The 15,946-nt window shown below is 33.9% G+C and overlaps 1 protein-coding gene across 3 annotated transcripts; it reads right to left on the bottom strand.

Annotated features, from left to right (window-relative positions):
- Positions 1–6,194: 6,194 nt before the first annotated feature.
- On the bottom strand, positions 6,195–15,566 carry LOC108578963 (endophilin-A). 3 transcript variants are annotated; one of them, XM_017942386.1, is made up of 11 exons: positions 15,502–15,566; positions 15,056–15,272; positions 13,444–13,577; positions 13,231–13,297; positions 10,359–10,444; positions 10,147–10,250; positions 9,596–9,714; positions 8,451–8,543; positions 8,343–8,351; positions 7,575–7,690; positions 6,195–6,821 (listed from the first exon to the last, which is right to left on the bottom strand). In XM_017942386.1, exons 1-11 carry the CDS (start codon positions 15,553–15,555, stop codon positions 6,702–6,704), a joined length of 1,119 nt encoding a protein of 372 aa, XP_017797875.1. In that variant the 5' UTR covers positions 15,556–15,566; the 3' UTR covers positions 6,195–6,701. The 3 variants fall into 3 exon arrangements, with proteins under 3 accessions (XP_017797875.1, XP_017797877.1, XP_017797876.1); XM_017942388.1 differs by having other exon boundaries at positions 9,617–9,714; XM_017942387.1 differs by lacking the exon at positions 8,343–8,351.
- Positions 15,567–15,946: the final 380 nt, after the last annotated feature.

The following is a 15,946-nucleotide window of genomic DNA, read 5'->3' as shown; positions in this document are numbered from 1 at the left end:
GTACTCCACTTTTCGCGCGTCACCCTTTCACAGCTTTCCAAGTCCGGTGGGTCTTGGGCATTGGCTTTGGGTCTTTCAATCTATCATTGTGGGCCACTGGTGGGATGAAAATTCAAGGCTGAGGGGAATTGCATAAGTTTCATGGGTCTGAGAGAAGCTTCCAAGTGAATTGTGTGTCAAAATCGAAGGCTGTGGGTATCTCAAAGGTTAAATGAAAAATATATCCGAATACAGGAACCAACTGCCCTCAATTTTATACATTATCCGAATCTCTTGAAACAGCGCGTAGCCCATTTTAAAACTTTTCGCCTGGCTAAGCATCATCGGAAAAAGATGCCAAGACCAGGAGCGCATAACGAGAAACTGGCGCCTGTAATTGGGCATGAAAAGGCTGTATTTTCCGCGGTTAACTTCTGGAGAAGCTCGGTTTGTGGTAGCCACGTAATAACTCGGGGCGAAAGAACGCGAATGGAGGCTCGATCTCGCGGCACGAGCAACTAGCCCGTGGAAGCGACGCCACGTGGAGAGGATGCTTTATGAGGGTTCCACCGGGTTGATGGTATGCCTTGTTACCGGGAAGAACCATGCTCCCTCGGGTAATATCGTATACAATTATGTCCACAGAAGGAAAGATATGCATTATGGATGCCGGTTCTATGCCCGGTAAATCATGTCGCAGGCTTGGTTAACTCTGCAAATGATCTACTGAATCACGCCTCGCTACATTTCGAACGATAACCAAGCCTTTCTCTAGATTTTACGATTACAACACAGTTTCCCTCGAAACTGGCAAATTTCGAACGTTGCACAGTGGTGTATTTGTATGAAAATGTTGCCCAAAATTATTATACTAGTTTTAGCAGAGCCAGATACACTTAGAAATTACGAAACGTAATTATTTAATACAATTTTACATGGGAAACTCACGGGAGAATAACAAAATTCAGAAATAAACCTATTTATATACATGATTTATTTTATTATGAAATTTTTTGAAACTCTCAATTTGAAAGTTACATGTGTAAGGAAAACAAGAATTTACCACTAATTTTTAAATAATTTTTGCATAAGAATGTTAGGTTATAGACAGATTTTAATAATTACAGAAAAAAGAGACAAATAAATCGTTTTCTATATGGACTTCTTCTGCCTAAATTTGGAGGTCACAAAAATACTCGTTATGATACTTTATTTTAATAACATTACAAGAAAGAAACACCTTTGACTTTTAATTAAGTTTAAAAATTTGAATTTTGGCCAGCATTTTAAATAAAACACTCCACTGTGCGTTGAATGGAAGGATAGGAACGATATTTATTCTAAAAACGTACTGTTTGTAAGAAATGTTATTCTCACAACTTGTTCTAGGAAGCTTTATCATTTTGCAGTATATTATTTATAAAGAATAACGTTTTATTCTCGTGCTTTATTTTAACAAGATGGATCATTATAAAAGACACTTAAATACACAAGTAATAGGCAATATTTTATTATTAAAAAATGTACCACTTTGCAACGAATATTTTCCTTAATATTTATTTATTAATAAATAATATTTTCCTTAGTGGACTGAATTCATAGTAAGTAGAAGTTTCTCGTTGAATTTCATTGTACAGAATTTTTCCTATAATAGCGTTAAAGAGGTAAATTCTTTTAGAAACTCTTTCAGAATTGTCCAATCAAATACAATTCGTGTGATTCATGATGTGTTAAAAATTAAAGGAATCAATTTTCGAGCGGTTATTTGCCCCGGTAGAGAATTTTTAAAGTTAAAATCAGGTGCTGGAACTAGTTTGAAAGAGAAATTTTTAATTAGGGAAACTTAAATAAATTACAGTAAATCGAGTATGTAGAAAATTCATTGAAATAGATAATTGAGTAATTTGAGTTAGATCTAGATGTAATTACACGATACGTTAAAAATATTCAAAACGATATTTATCTTCCTTGTAATGGAATATTGTAAATTGGTTTTTGTACATTAACGTGAAATAACCAATTCTCTCGATAACTATTCATAGTCAAAAAACAAAGATTCTCTAAAACTTACGCCGAAAAATGTTTGAAAACAAATCGGTGCAATTGAGCAATAAGAAATAAAGAAGGATTGCATGCTTAAGTGATTCACCCTCTGGTTTAATCTCAAACCTTCAAAAATCTGCTTAGACGAATTTCGATTAATATAAATATTACTGTAACTAAATATGCGCTAGCTTCTCTCTAAAAATTCTAAATCACTGTGACTTACTATATTTTAGATGAGAAACCAATCATTTATATCTGATTATTTACTGTACATTTTTAACAAAACAAAGTACAAACTTTGATATTACAAGGATTTTTAAAGGATATTTTGTAAAGGGTGAGCTTAACATACGTTTACGCCAGAAACAACGTAGCATGACATAGAGCACATTTTATTTCTTAATTAGTGATAATAATTATTTAGCATTGACCGAAATCGAGTACATATTGTATATTCCTCTTCGATCGGAGTTCAATAATCATAATAGATTAATTTATTAATATAAGTGTAATTAATTGTAATGTATTGTCTGAAAGTATCACTGCGTTGCATCCACTGGTCGTCTCTTCCCACTTCGACAAGAACAACCGAACGAATCAACGAAATAAAATCATAGACAAGTACGAACAGCAAAAACATACAGCCTAGCAAATAAACAAACAAAGAAACAAAAGTGTCCCCCTGCTCTTTTTTTTCGTATTTCTCGACGAATTCCAGACATTCTGAACGCTTACAAAATATAAGTGGAACAGAATCGCGAGAAACACGAAAAACGTGCGGGTTTTGCATTGTAGAGAAACGAGATAAGCGAATGTATATAAAGAGACCAGAGGAAAAGAAAGTATGGCGTCCGTAATTCGATTCTTCCAGACCAAGGATGCTCAGTGACTTTGCGGGGAACGATAGATTCGATGTCTGCTCGAACCCCGAAATAGTTAGATTACAATTAAAATGCGGAGAGCTTGTCACTTCGAACGGAACAACGTGCGTTCGAAAGTACGTGTCTCCCTCATTCTCATTCTCTCACTCTCTCTCGCTCTATCTCTCTCTCTTTGTTTCATCACGCAACATATACTAGCTAGAAAAAATATAAGCCTATCTATAACGCAAATGATACATTTCTATGAGAAATACTACCTAGTTAAACATACGTACACGTATACGTATATATGTATATATAAAAAAGCTCGTTCGTAGCTATTACGAATACATTAGGAAGAGAAAAAAAAAAAAAAGCAACGAATTAACGATAATTAAAAGACGAGTAAAAACAATCAAAGTTGATAATTACATCCTGAAGATCGTAGATTCGAAGTGGCGTGCTTCATCGTTCGAAAAGGAGGCAAGCCCTCCGCAGAACAATATTCAACATTTAACATTAGCCAACATTTATAGAGTAAGATACCGATTTTTTTTCTTTAGTATTTATAGATCGTTTCATCTCGTTCTTCCATTTATTTTTATTTTATTCCTCCACGATCATCAATCGTGTTATTCCCGGTTGACAGAGAGGTTTGCTGTTGCAGGTCCACGAGGGCAACTGCGAACTTGACGCGAAAATAAATATCACGCGACGAGAATTAGTCACCCTTGATACTCTTTTTCCCTTTTTTCCCACTTTTGCTTTTTTTTGGTTTTTCTTTTAAAATGTAATTCGTAGGTACCGGTACAGTGTTTCTCAAACCGCAAGAAGGATAATTGGTGATATGTCTCTCGTTCCAAGAGGATACTTATATTGCTATCATTTGCACGTGGACGCAAGTTACAAAACTCCCAACAACTTTCTTCAATCGCGATTTTTCTTTGTACCTAGTAGCTTTGTCTTTCTCTGAATAATTCTCTGGTAAAGCGTGGAAGATGAAACTCGCGCCTCACTAATTCTCATTTATTCTTATTAATTGACGAAACTCTTAGCAGTAGCTAACGCTCGGAAGAACATAAGACTATCACAACCTGTGGTTCGTAGCTACGATTATTTTTCACGCTCCTTATATCCTTGAACTAATTATGAAAACGCTTCTTTTTTTTCTTTTCTTCCTCTGTATGGCACCTAGTCGCTATAATTACGTTCTTCCGCGAGCGTGTCGCTCTGCCGAAGACAAAAATCACAAGAACGAGAGTTTGTTTCCTCTATTGCTTCAAAGGAGGGATAACACGAACGCTTCCTTTTTTTATTTGACCGCGAAACGTTGTCGATTTCTAACAGAATCTATGAAATTTTCACTCTTCTAATTGCTTCCTCGTGATCGTGCCTTTGAGAAACACTGGATCCAGCAATCGCGATAACTGATTATAAACAGCGTGACGTTAAACTTTTAATATTGCACAACATCGATAACAGTTCGAGCTTTTTTTTTTTTGTTGGAAAAAAGTTTCATGCAACTCACGATAATAATTACAATAGACAAAATTATATCAATGTTTGTTCTTCTCCTGCTTTTCTTTTCCTTTCTGTTTTTTTTTTTCTTTTCTTGTTTCGTATTTGCAATGACTGAACGCTGATGACGGTTGCAACAATAGTAGTATTCGAATGCGTCAGCCAATAATTTGCAACGATTTATTTTTTTTGCTTTGTTTTCTTCTTTTTCGTGGTAAATCAACCCGTAAGTTTCATTCTTGACAATTTAGACGGCACCAGAACAACGTTCCAATTCAACTCGTCAATCTATAGCTAGAACTTTGCCTCCTAGAAAATATATTAGTTTACAGATTACACGAGATCATAGTAATGTAATGAACTGATAGAAAATACCTAATGTTTACAATATTATGACATACCATCTAAATGTAACGTAAGTATATAGAAGTATGAATAAAACTAACTGTTTAATAATATCAACGTTAAATGTCACGTTACGTTATAATTACTTAATTAGTAGGACTACCTATGACCACACAAAGTCATAATCATATGACACTCGTGTTGCAACGTTGTTCTAAGGATGCCGTGAAAATCATAAAATACCAACTATTCGAAATTGCCGTTGGAACGGTTCAGAATGTAAGGTAAGGCCAAGAAAAAGAACAGGTACATATAAATACATATACATACATATATATATATATATATAAATAAATATAATAAGTAAGTTATATACTCTAACATTATTATAATATTATACTTAGCAAATATTTTGTTGAAGATTACCTAAAATCCACGTGGCAACAAATAACCAAGTTCCTTAATTACTTTCATTGTTCTGGCGATTGAACTCTCGTACAAAGTCCAGGAAGGGTGGAAATCAAAATGTCTGACCGCGAAGACAATTAATAAGTACTCGGATCTCTAGATTAAAGTCTACTTTCTTTCCAGAATTTCATGGTTATTCTTTATCCAGCAATTTGAGTTCACTCGCTATAGGAAGTCACACTTAACAAGTACTAAACATCTAAATGAAAAAAAGAAAAGAGGAAAGATTATAAGGGACCGCAACTACGATTCACGTGAAAAGAGCGAAAAATTATCATTAGTTAAATTAATTAGGAGCATTACTGACAGAAACACACGTTATTAATCATATGTGCTATTAACGTTCTTTTTTACGAGCCGAAAGTCATAATGGAAAACACGAATAGAATCATCTCTAATTCATCGCTGTTAATCGACGACTTCGTGGAAGAGGTTCGCCGCCATTCTGAAGATCACTTAAACTAAATCCTAACCTCTATTCGGTGTCACCTAAATGATTAAAAAGAACGACAAACGATACGAGATTAAAGGTCGAAAAGCGACGAAAGGAATGGAAACGATTCGCTATACAACGTATCAATAGATATTAATAATACGAGTTATACGGTTTCTTTTTTGCTGCGCCGTGCGGACCAACGCAAAATGGATGACATGATTCGATGAAAGTATCTCTTTCTCGCATCAGGAACCGTGCGCTTTAAAACATGATACAACAAATAACAAACACATAGAAACGAATATACAGAATGAGCAATGACCATTGAACGATGAATGTGTCGCGCATTTGAAACGCTTAAATGAGCAAGAAGAAATCTTAAAACTGAAGACACGATTATTGTCAAATCGATTATCTATAAAAACAACATAATTTTAAAATGTTACTAATAAATACATGATTGTTGAACGAATGAATGGAAAATACTTGACGTAAAGAGTACTTTGAACGTTCTTCAGGAGTCTCAGTGCAGTCTTGGCGCTCTGACACCTTTGTGCAATTAAACTTTGGTGAGAAAAACTAACGGACGATGTTACACAGATGACACATGAGACGACGTAGAAAGTGAAACAAGAGCCGCCCTTAACAGTGGACTGCCATCGTAGGTACTTCATGATGTATAATGTGTGTATGTTTATGTGTATGTGTGTGTTCATACTTAATCGTAGTGTACTCCTGTGTTATATATATATCTGCGCGCGCGAAGGTCCTTACGTCGATAAAAGACACTATAACATTATATATGTACATTAACATGCGTATAGAGCTATTCTTGGAGACAAGAGGGAAATAAACGAAACAAGTAAAATAGTGTAAAACTTGGGAATCCATCATTTCGAACAAGCCTGGGGCATCGTAACGTAAGTGATTTCAATAGAGAATAGTCTTGACAGAGAGATTTTTAGGCTAATTGGAGCGTAAGATAATTCTCATGGTAAACGCTGGTGAACGAATACAGGGTCTTTGGTTTCGAGACGCACCGCGTCCTCTTAAGGTAATGGCACTACGACTTGCACGTAAGTTACTGGGAAATAACCCGTGCGACCGTTCAAGATACCCTCGTACCAGTTCTCATCGATTTTCTTGGTCAAAGTGATTGTATCATTCTCCTGAAAACAAATACAAAATTATTATACACTTCTTATCGTTTCGTGTCCAAAATGAATTTATTGATCAGGACTTCTATATCCAAATATAGAAATATTAATTGAAGAGTACAAGGAAAAAAGTATAAGTGTCCATTTAATGTTATTTTGAGTAAAACAAACTTTAAACGAAACCTGTACTGATTCTTCCGACATTATTGAATTAATTAACATTTACTTTACGGTCATACTTAAAAGATGCATTCACATAGCATAAAGACACTGTACAATGCACATTCCCTTCTTTGTTCCATATAAACACAGATGCCCCCACATTTTCTTCTATGTACTGTTATTGTTTAAATAGCAATAACTTGAAACTTTCATCTCTTTTTCCATTTCTACGATAAAAAATACATCCATATGCATTCAAATATCATAACAAGCAAAAAATGGACACTCATCCTTTTTCCCTTGACTCTTCAATTACTAGCTTTTAGTTACTATATACTTTATAAAACCATGTGCTGTTTAATAAATATGCTGATACTCTGTAAAATTGACAGAACAAAGGATAATAGTAAAAACGACTAATTTTGAACCTTATTGGAAAATACAGAATTTTTATACACTATGCATCTGTAATTTTTCCACAAAAATCGTTTATAATTAAATAAAATGTTTTCTAATATACAAAAAATAAAATGACAGGGTAGTTAACATGAACTAGTTTAGTTTGGATAAAGAATAAAAAGATGTCTGAATACTTATATTTACTTTAAAGCCGAGTTCTCCAGGATTTTCTGGCTCAAAATCGTACAAAGCGGTGCAGCAAGGTTGTCTTGCCATCGGAGTCCTGGCTGGCGATTTGCTCGGAGATGGCAAAGGAGATGCTAGAAAGTAATAGAATTCTCAGAATTATCCTCAAAACAAATTGGGTAATGCAACGAAACATTAGACTTGCTGCAATAGCCTTTAAAACACTATGGTATCTAAACATCTGCTTGATGATTTGTATCTTATCTTGGATAAGACACAATATATAATGCAAAATTAAAAAATAACATTTAATGGCTATAACGGAATGATTTTTCTCACTAAAAACTAGATAAATTTAAGAAGTACGATGACATTAATATTCGAGCACCAAAGTATTTTGGGAATTACAGTTCTGTATACTTGCTTAAAATTCTATCCAGAGATTAATTTTTTAAGTAGGATATAGTAGATGTACATTTTATTTATTCAACTTAAATGCTTTATCGTATCATAGAGTAATCTCAAGCAATATCGTAATAAGTACATATGCAAAATGGTTAATTCTCAAGATCTTTTGGTGTCCAAATTATTACTGCATATCACTGGAATCTATGAAATTAACAGAAAACAAAGGTTTCTACAAAAAGCGCATTCTAGCACACACACACACACACACAAAAAAAAATACGATCATTAGAGAAGCATACATGCAAATAGTTAATGATCGTTAAGTCGCTAAATAAGAGTACATCGATATAAGTATGCAAAAGGCAAAATAGTAATTACTTTCTTGCCCTGTTCGCGGGTGCACGAAAAGCGATAGAATTGAAATTGAATAATTAATCGATCAATTGAACCCTACAGTATGAGAAGCCAACGCCATGCAAAATTTACCATTGGCAGATTGTGGCGGGTTTCCGGCTGGAAATAGCTCGAGCTGCGAGCGCTTCCCGTCCATATGGATCGGAGACCCAGCTCGACTTGCCCCTACATCGTGTCAGAAGGACAGACATTCAAGTATGCGACAGTATACAGAGAGGACAGTCGAACAACGTGTGATGAAAAGTGTTATGAATGAGTTCGATGTAGTTGTTCGTAAATGAAAATGTATATAATATTTCTGGTTCACGTGTATGTAGAATTATCTTTGAAACTATCAAGATTACAAAAAAGTTACTCATTGTAGAGGTTGATTTACTTTAAAGGAAAATATACAGTATTGAATTGAAAATTTTTACAACATTATTGTACAGGATTTGAATTTCATTTCAGTTTCTAAAATAAGCAACATTGCATCGTGATTACTATTCTTTTGAAAAATGTTAAGTCACTATTTTTCATTTATGAACCACAGAACCACTACATATTTTTCTTTTTTGTTATTAATAATAAATTACTAATTGAAATTGCATTTTATTTACCTTACTGATACACAATAAAATGTGTATAAAGAAAATTTAATTAAAAAATAAGTTAATACGGAAATCCAATACTATATTTGTTGCTTTAAATCAAATAACATTTTTGAATCTTCAGTAACTTTAGAACACTAAGCCAAACATACCACATGATACTAATGATCATAATCAATGTTAAATTACAAGAAAATTTGTTATTATTACATATAAAATTATTATGTTATGTTTAATTAATATACCCTACTTTTCATTTGACCTCAATTAAGTAATGATAAATAGAATTTACCAACTTTCACATTAAAGTTGAAGCATAGTTTAACAATACTTTACATATTAATATTGTATTATTCTGTTAGAAAATTATCCAAAGTTAATTTAACGTGTGTAAGTGTAATATATTGCTTCGAGTGCAAAAGGGAGAAAGAATTTAACGTCCATCTGAGAGCCAAAGAAATGGCGAGGTAAATTCAGTTAGGAGATAATACGACAATGTATACGTCCAGAATGTATAGTTGCAGGACACGCAGAGAGATGTTGCATAACAGAGGAAACAAGAAACAGACAGCCAATCCACCCGCAAGTATCACCATGTTGTATGTGTATGTGTTAAATGTGTTTTACCGTGAAGGGAGAAGTTCCCACCGTTCATAGCATCCGATGTGGGTAATGCATCAACGTGTAAATCAGCTAAGGTCTTCGGCACGAACTCCAGCTTTGGCTTGTTCGCTGCTTCGTCTTTCCTATAATTAAAAATGAAAATTTCATTGCAACATTAGACAATTACTATGAGTAATAAACAGAAGCTAAATCTATGACAAGAAGTAACGAAACCAGTAACTATTACCACTTTCAAATCTCCAAAATTATAGAAATCAGAACAAAAATAATTTGTATAGTCAGCTGTCAATAGTTACTGTATCATACTATACAGAGTGTCTCAGAAATAAAATACTTAATTATCCCTTTTATTTCAGATTATACATTCTGCTGAAAATGTTTCAAATATAATTTAAATAGTTTTAAAAAACATAGTAAATAAAAGTAAATAAAAATTATCTAATTCAGTAAACTTCGATAAAAAATTATGTCTGAAACATTTTCCCGTGTCATCAGAAACAAAAAAGGTAATTAGATGTTCTGGTTCTGGTGGGACACACTATATCAGTACGTACTTCTCTAAGAGCGTCTCTGTTAGTGTTCTCAGAATCTCAGTACACTGTTGATGGTACTCCAGAAGAGCTTCACTGAATGTCGCCAACTGTGCCACTTGTTCTACCTAAAAATAAAAAAATATGGAAAACATCAATGAAATGCCCTCATACAATATGTACATTACATTTCAAACTTTTTAAAATATTGCATGACCTAATTATTTTTTACTTACATCGTTCTCTAAGAGATTGAACATGCCCAATTGTGCCAGATGAAGACTTTCAGCAAATTTCTCCTCAGCTTGACGAATCTCGTCGTCTGAAACGTGAGAACCTGCTCGCAAAATTTGCGCCGGTGAAGATATTAAAAATTGCACTACTGGGTTGCTTTAATGCCTAAGTTCGGTACATATAATAAGTACAGAGCACAAGGATAAGAAGAAGCTAGCAAAATTAAACCGAGTAAAACGCTTAAATATTTTGGTCGTGTGCGTTCTTTCTTTTCTAAACACAAGCGTGTACAAATATTCAAGTTTCATTGTGAAATGTGCAAAGTACAACGCATTCAACATTCGCAGTAGCTTTGGTGCACTTTTAAGTACTTATACCTGTTACTTTTGATATTCTTTGTACAATTGTTTGAGAGTATAGTGTACATTTTACAATCGTGTAAGTCTACGTGAATTTATTTTAAAAAAGGAATATACAAAGATACGTCAAAGTTTTGAAAAGAATAGTGGGATTGGGATTTTATTCGTTTGATTCTAATGTAATGTTATTTTTATAGATATTAAAAGGAACTAACTTAAATTTTGAGGGGTTTAATTATGAATACCAGAAAACTGAAAATACAACGTCGAATTTGATAATTATTGTACGTAAAGAAGTCACGTACCAGTGTACGGTGACGAGGACTTGGCTGGACTTCCAAAATGTGGACTTGCAGATCTTTTTCCAACGGCTAATGATTAAGAAAGCAGAAAAACAAACAAAAAACGAAATCTATTTGTCTTTTACTCAAGATGAAGAACTCAATGGTCAAATAATTTGCAAATAAATATTCAATTGTATGTTAAGATCAGTGAATTGAGAGAAACAAAATTATGGTATAAATTCTACTGAACCTAATATGCAGGGTGTTTCATTTAATTTGAGTATCTAAAATATTTCTATTATTACTAATAATCCAAAAATATATTTCTGGATATCAAATGATTTTAGCTACAATTATGAATATTTATTAACAAAGTAGGCAATTATATAAATGGAATTTATATTTTTTTTAAATTTATATAGAAAAACTATGAAGAGATATGATAGAGTTCAACAGTATTGCACGTTTTAAGATTTCACTTAAAAGTTTAAAAATATGCGTATGAACTTAAATAGTTTATTTACACATAACACCTGATTTGCTTGCATCTCAATTTAAGAAACTAAGAATATCTAGAATATAAGTTAATTATTGCTGTATTTCAAGCACAAATTCAAATAAGTTTCTTTTAAAAAATTTTCAATAAAATTATGCAATAGAGTGTTGATCCGTAATAAGCACCTGCTGGCGTGTTATATATATACATCTCGAGCCTCTCGCTCGCTCTCCATGTTCTCTCGTCCCGTTCGAGAACAAAGTCAAGCCAAATAGCATACCTGATTCGTAATAAGCAACTCGTCGGTCCCGATCGAGTTACTTATTACGGATCAAAACTGTATATAGTATCATGGAACATATCTTGTTCTGTTCTGAAAGAAAACACATATAAAGTGCTATTCAAAAATTTAGAATATTTAACAATATTACTTTGTAGATTATTTCGAATTTTATAGCGAATATGCCAATATACATTCAAAATAATATGTTTCTACATTCTTCTTTTTGAGTGCAGTTTATAGCCTAAAAATTGTAAAACAATTTCACTTTCTTAAATTAAATTAACAATTACGTCCTTAAACGAAGCTTATTACGAAATGATTAAATCCCAATCTTAACTTTAACATATGTTTCACTTAAAAAACATGAACAACTTTAAATACAAAAAAAAAAGAAATCCCAAAATAAAAATTTGCTCTTTAAAATATTTTTTCATGGTCGCTAACTATATTAGAAATATTTTAAACGTGATTCACAGGAGAAGGTCCCCAAGTGTAAATCGCCAATTTTTATGAAACTTACGTACAATGTAGTTTCTGAAAAAATATTTAACACATATTTTTTTGTACTAGTCGACTCTTAAGTTTAAAGGGTGAAAATAGTTTTCAATGTTGAAGTTAACAAATTTTTTTCAATATCTTAAACACTATTCGATTTTGAAAAATGGTTCAAATGTTTTGTTTTAATGTCAAAAGAATAGAATTAACGCGGAAGTATTAATTTTTAATATGTTATTTAAACAAAAGGTGTTTAAAAAATATTTACATAAGCGGACTTCTTATTAAAAAACACACATTTTGTATATTTAAGCCCTTTTCTAAACTCAATAGTTTCTGAGATATTGTAAAAAAATGTTTCAACTTCAACTTTGAGAGGTATTTTCCCTAAACTTGGGATTCGGCACGTAAAAAAAAAATGTCTAATATTTTTTCGACAATTACATTACACGTACATATGTAAGTTCATTATCAAAATCGATGATTAACAGTTGGAGACCCTACCTTGTTAGTGAAACACCCCGTACAATAAATAAGAAATCATCGTCAATATAACATCGACCAACTATAATTCATCTATGACAGCGTGCACATGCAGCAGAACGTGCGAATGGAATGCCTGTAAACGGAGACAGACGCGTAAAAGTGAAGTAAAAACGCAGGAAGAACGCACGCCTAAATTGTGCGTTAGAGCTTCACTTTTCTTTCTTTTTTTTTTCTGTCTTTTACTCGACGTCTTTTTCCAGACGTTCGACGAATTATATTTAAAGTTGGAAAAGAGAATATATACAAATATATACTGTATACAAATATATATGTATATATAATTGCAAACGCCACGCGTCGAGTTTTCGTGTTCGTCGCAAGGACGTAACGTATCAGCCCCGACACGGTGTTGTGCTTAAATAAATCAATAAACGTCGCGGAGAGATAAAGTCAACTCGCAGCCAAGTATACCTTTCGCCTGACGTCTTCGCTTGCAATCGAAGTCCAGCCTTCGTCCCTGAAGTTTTTTCCGGTGATGCTGAAACAAAAGAGAATATCAATTCCACGCACACCATCATCTTTATCTTTCTCATATATTCTCATCATGTTAACTGAAACAACACTGCTCATCGAAGCAGAAGAAAGGAAACTTTTTTAATAACCATCGCCATCGTCACCACTTACCATCACTTCCTTCAGATCTTTAGTCTGCAAATGGTGCAGGGGCTCCAAGAAGTTTTGTTTAATGTTGTCGTCCAGCGAATATTTCACATCCGCCATCTGCTTCATCGCCTCGCCCATTTCAACGAGTGCCTGAGCTGTGAACAGGAATTAAAAAAGATATATGACCCGAATCTCTTCGCCGGTGTTTAGATGCATATTTATGCGTCTACTTTTGCAGATTCCTCCGTAAGTAAGGTACTTGCGGAAAGTTGCACCGCCATATTTCGACGCAAATATTCGTTAGAGGCTGAAGTCGGGGCAAAGCTTTCTGGTGACAGAAAGTGTTTGAGAGCTTTGTCTGGATGTGATTCAGTTATATTGTTAGAAAACGGTCAATTACAAAGTGAATCAAGCGATATTGGATTTAGTATTTCTAATACAAAAGAACTTAAATTGTCTAACCCTCAATTGTAAAACCCTCTGTACACTGTACCGGAGTCACTGCTGACTCGCCGTCTTAAGAGCGATAACGCACACAGCGACGGAACTGTACATGTAGTTACAAAATGACAATCGCTTAGCATTACCACTACAAATCCACAACGAGAAGTGTAACCGAAAACGGAACGTTCGGTTTCTTTAGATCTCACTCAACATAGCGGCAAATGAACCAATTCATAGAAATAAAACACTCGTGCTCGACTTTTCTTCAGCTCTCAAAAATATAAATCCCTTTTTAGTTTCTTACAAAACTTTGAAGATGAAAGACGTATGCGAGAAGACCAAAAATTTATTCTATGCAAAAGTCTATTTTTTATTATCTTTGTTGTTTGGTTTTTACACCATGTCAATACTACCAAGTACCAGCGAGCAATCTCTGTATGCTCAATTTGCCGCAGCCAAAGACGATCACATATTCATCACAAAAAAAGACAATTATATTATGTTATGCGTGTACCAGTAATATGAATGTTACAATAAATATAATTTTTTTATAATTCCTGATTCTTTCCTAAATGTTCTCCCGATCAAGATGAAGCCACCGTCATTGGTTAGTACAATATCGGCGAGGAGTTCGAGCGACTGTGAATTATCGGTGGGAGTCAGAAGTGCAGTAGTGCGAGGGTTAACACGTTCGCTGCCACCGTCGAAGCATCGTTGACACGGAATGTCTTGCTCTGGATCCCAGTGTCGACAGTGCATCGACGGTGTGCCAGTCGGTCACATATGATGCACGGGACATTAATATGCAAAATAATATATAAAAAAATATATTAGAGATTTGAATATTATCCCTATAATATAATTAGAAAATGATATGTACACTTTAACCCTCCACAGGCAATCTGGGTCGCTGACAACTCAAACGAAATTTCACATTTGTGTTTCTTCGAAACGAATTTTTATGGAAAAAATTTTTAATACATAATAGCAAAGACCAATAAATATTCCAAAATTTTTCCAGAATTTTTGAAAGCCTAGAACAGTAAATAAATTAGACTTGGACATAAACCACTCAGATTGCCTACGGAGTGTGAAAAAATATATTTGCTCGCCCAATTAAACACATCGAGATATTATTCTCCCAAAAAATTGTCCATAGTGTTCTATTACGTAAATTAAATTAGCATACCAAAAATACTGTCCTCGCCCAATTTCTTGCCATAAATAAGCATGCAATCCCCAAGAACACCTTCCGGTTGGGGATAAGTCGAAGCTTTCGCCTGGCCGCTAAGCTTGCTGATGCCCTTGACCGCCGCCATCTTCGCTCTCGCCGTTGGATTTGGTTGAAGGAACTCTTTCGTTTTCATCTGTAACTCCTCCACCAGCTCGTACGTGACGTCCGTTTTCTACGATCAAAGTTGTATCATTTTACACACCTGTCCATTCGAACACAATTAATAAAACACTCGTTTTTTCTCTATTCGTATGATTATTAAGGGATAAAGAGAAATTCTAGTAACAATGAAAAGAAACACAAAGAATTTCATCATCCTACGAGAAGATCGATTCAAGGTTAAACGCGACGCAATAGGAACACCTCGTGGAAACCTTAAAAATATAGAAAAGCGTACTCACCCTCTCCATGTCCATGAAGTCGACGTCGAGCTTTGTTCCTTCCGCTCCGCCCATCTTCTCTGTCATATACTATAAAATAGAAATTCAATTAATGAAACGGTCAATTAATGAAAAATAGAATAGTATGTACAAAATACATATTTGAGTAGAGTCATGCTCTTTAATCATACGTTATTTCGATCAAGTGCGGAATACGATTAAAATACTCTTTGCACCCACTGTAGACCTAACGTTACTAGTGAAAATTATGAGTTTAAAACTGTAAGTTCAGAGAATGAATCCAATTGCAAAATAACGCATACTCTTAACCCCTTAAGCGGGGAAAGAATTTTTGCAAATCATTCGCTGGGTGAGGAATACTATTTTGGAATATAAATACATATAAAATGTTAGACAATGCTTATCTTACTGTTTTATATTGTCTTTCTTGCTATTTTTTTATAAA

Source organism: Habropoda laboriosa, unplaced genomic scaffold, assembly GCF_001263275.1.
Source record: "Habropoda laboriosa isolate 0110345459 unplaced genomic scaffold, ASM126327v1 scaffold30, whole genome shotgun sequence".
NCBI classification, from domain to species: Eukaryota; Metazoa; Arthropoda; class Insecta; order Hymenoptera; family Apidae; genus Habropoda; species Habropoda laboriosa.
Note: the sequence above shows the minus strand (reverse complement) of the source record. Positions and strands in the feature narration are given on the sequence as shown.

Coding starts and splice junctions, on each gene's coding strand:
- LOC108578963 (XM_017942386.1), bottom strand. CDS start 15,555: ATGGGCGGAGCGGAAGGAACAAAGCTCGACGTCGACTTCATGGACATG. Junction 10,251..10,358: donor TCAATCTCTTAGAGAACGAT/GTAAGTAAAAAA, acceptor TTTTATTTTTAG/GTAGAACAAGTGGCACAGTT. Junction 9,715..10,146: donor ACAGAGACGCTCTTAGAGAA/GTACGTACTGAT, acceptor TTTTAATTATAG/GAAAGACGAAGCAGCGAACA.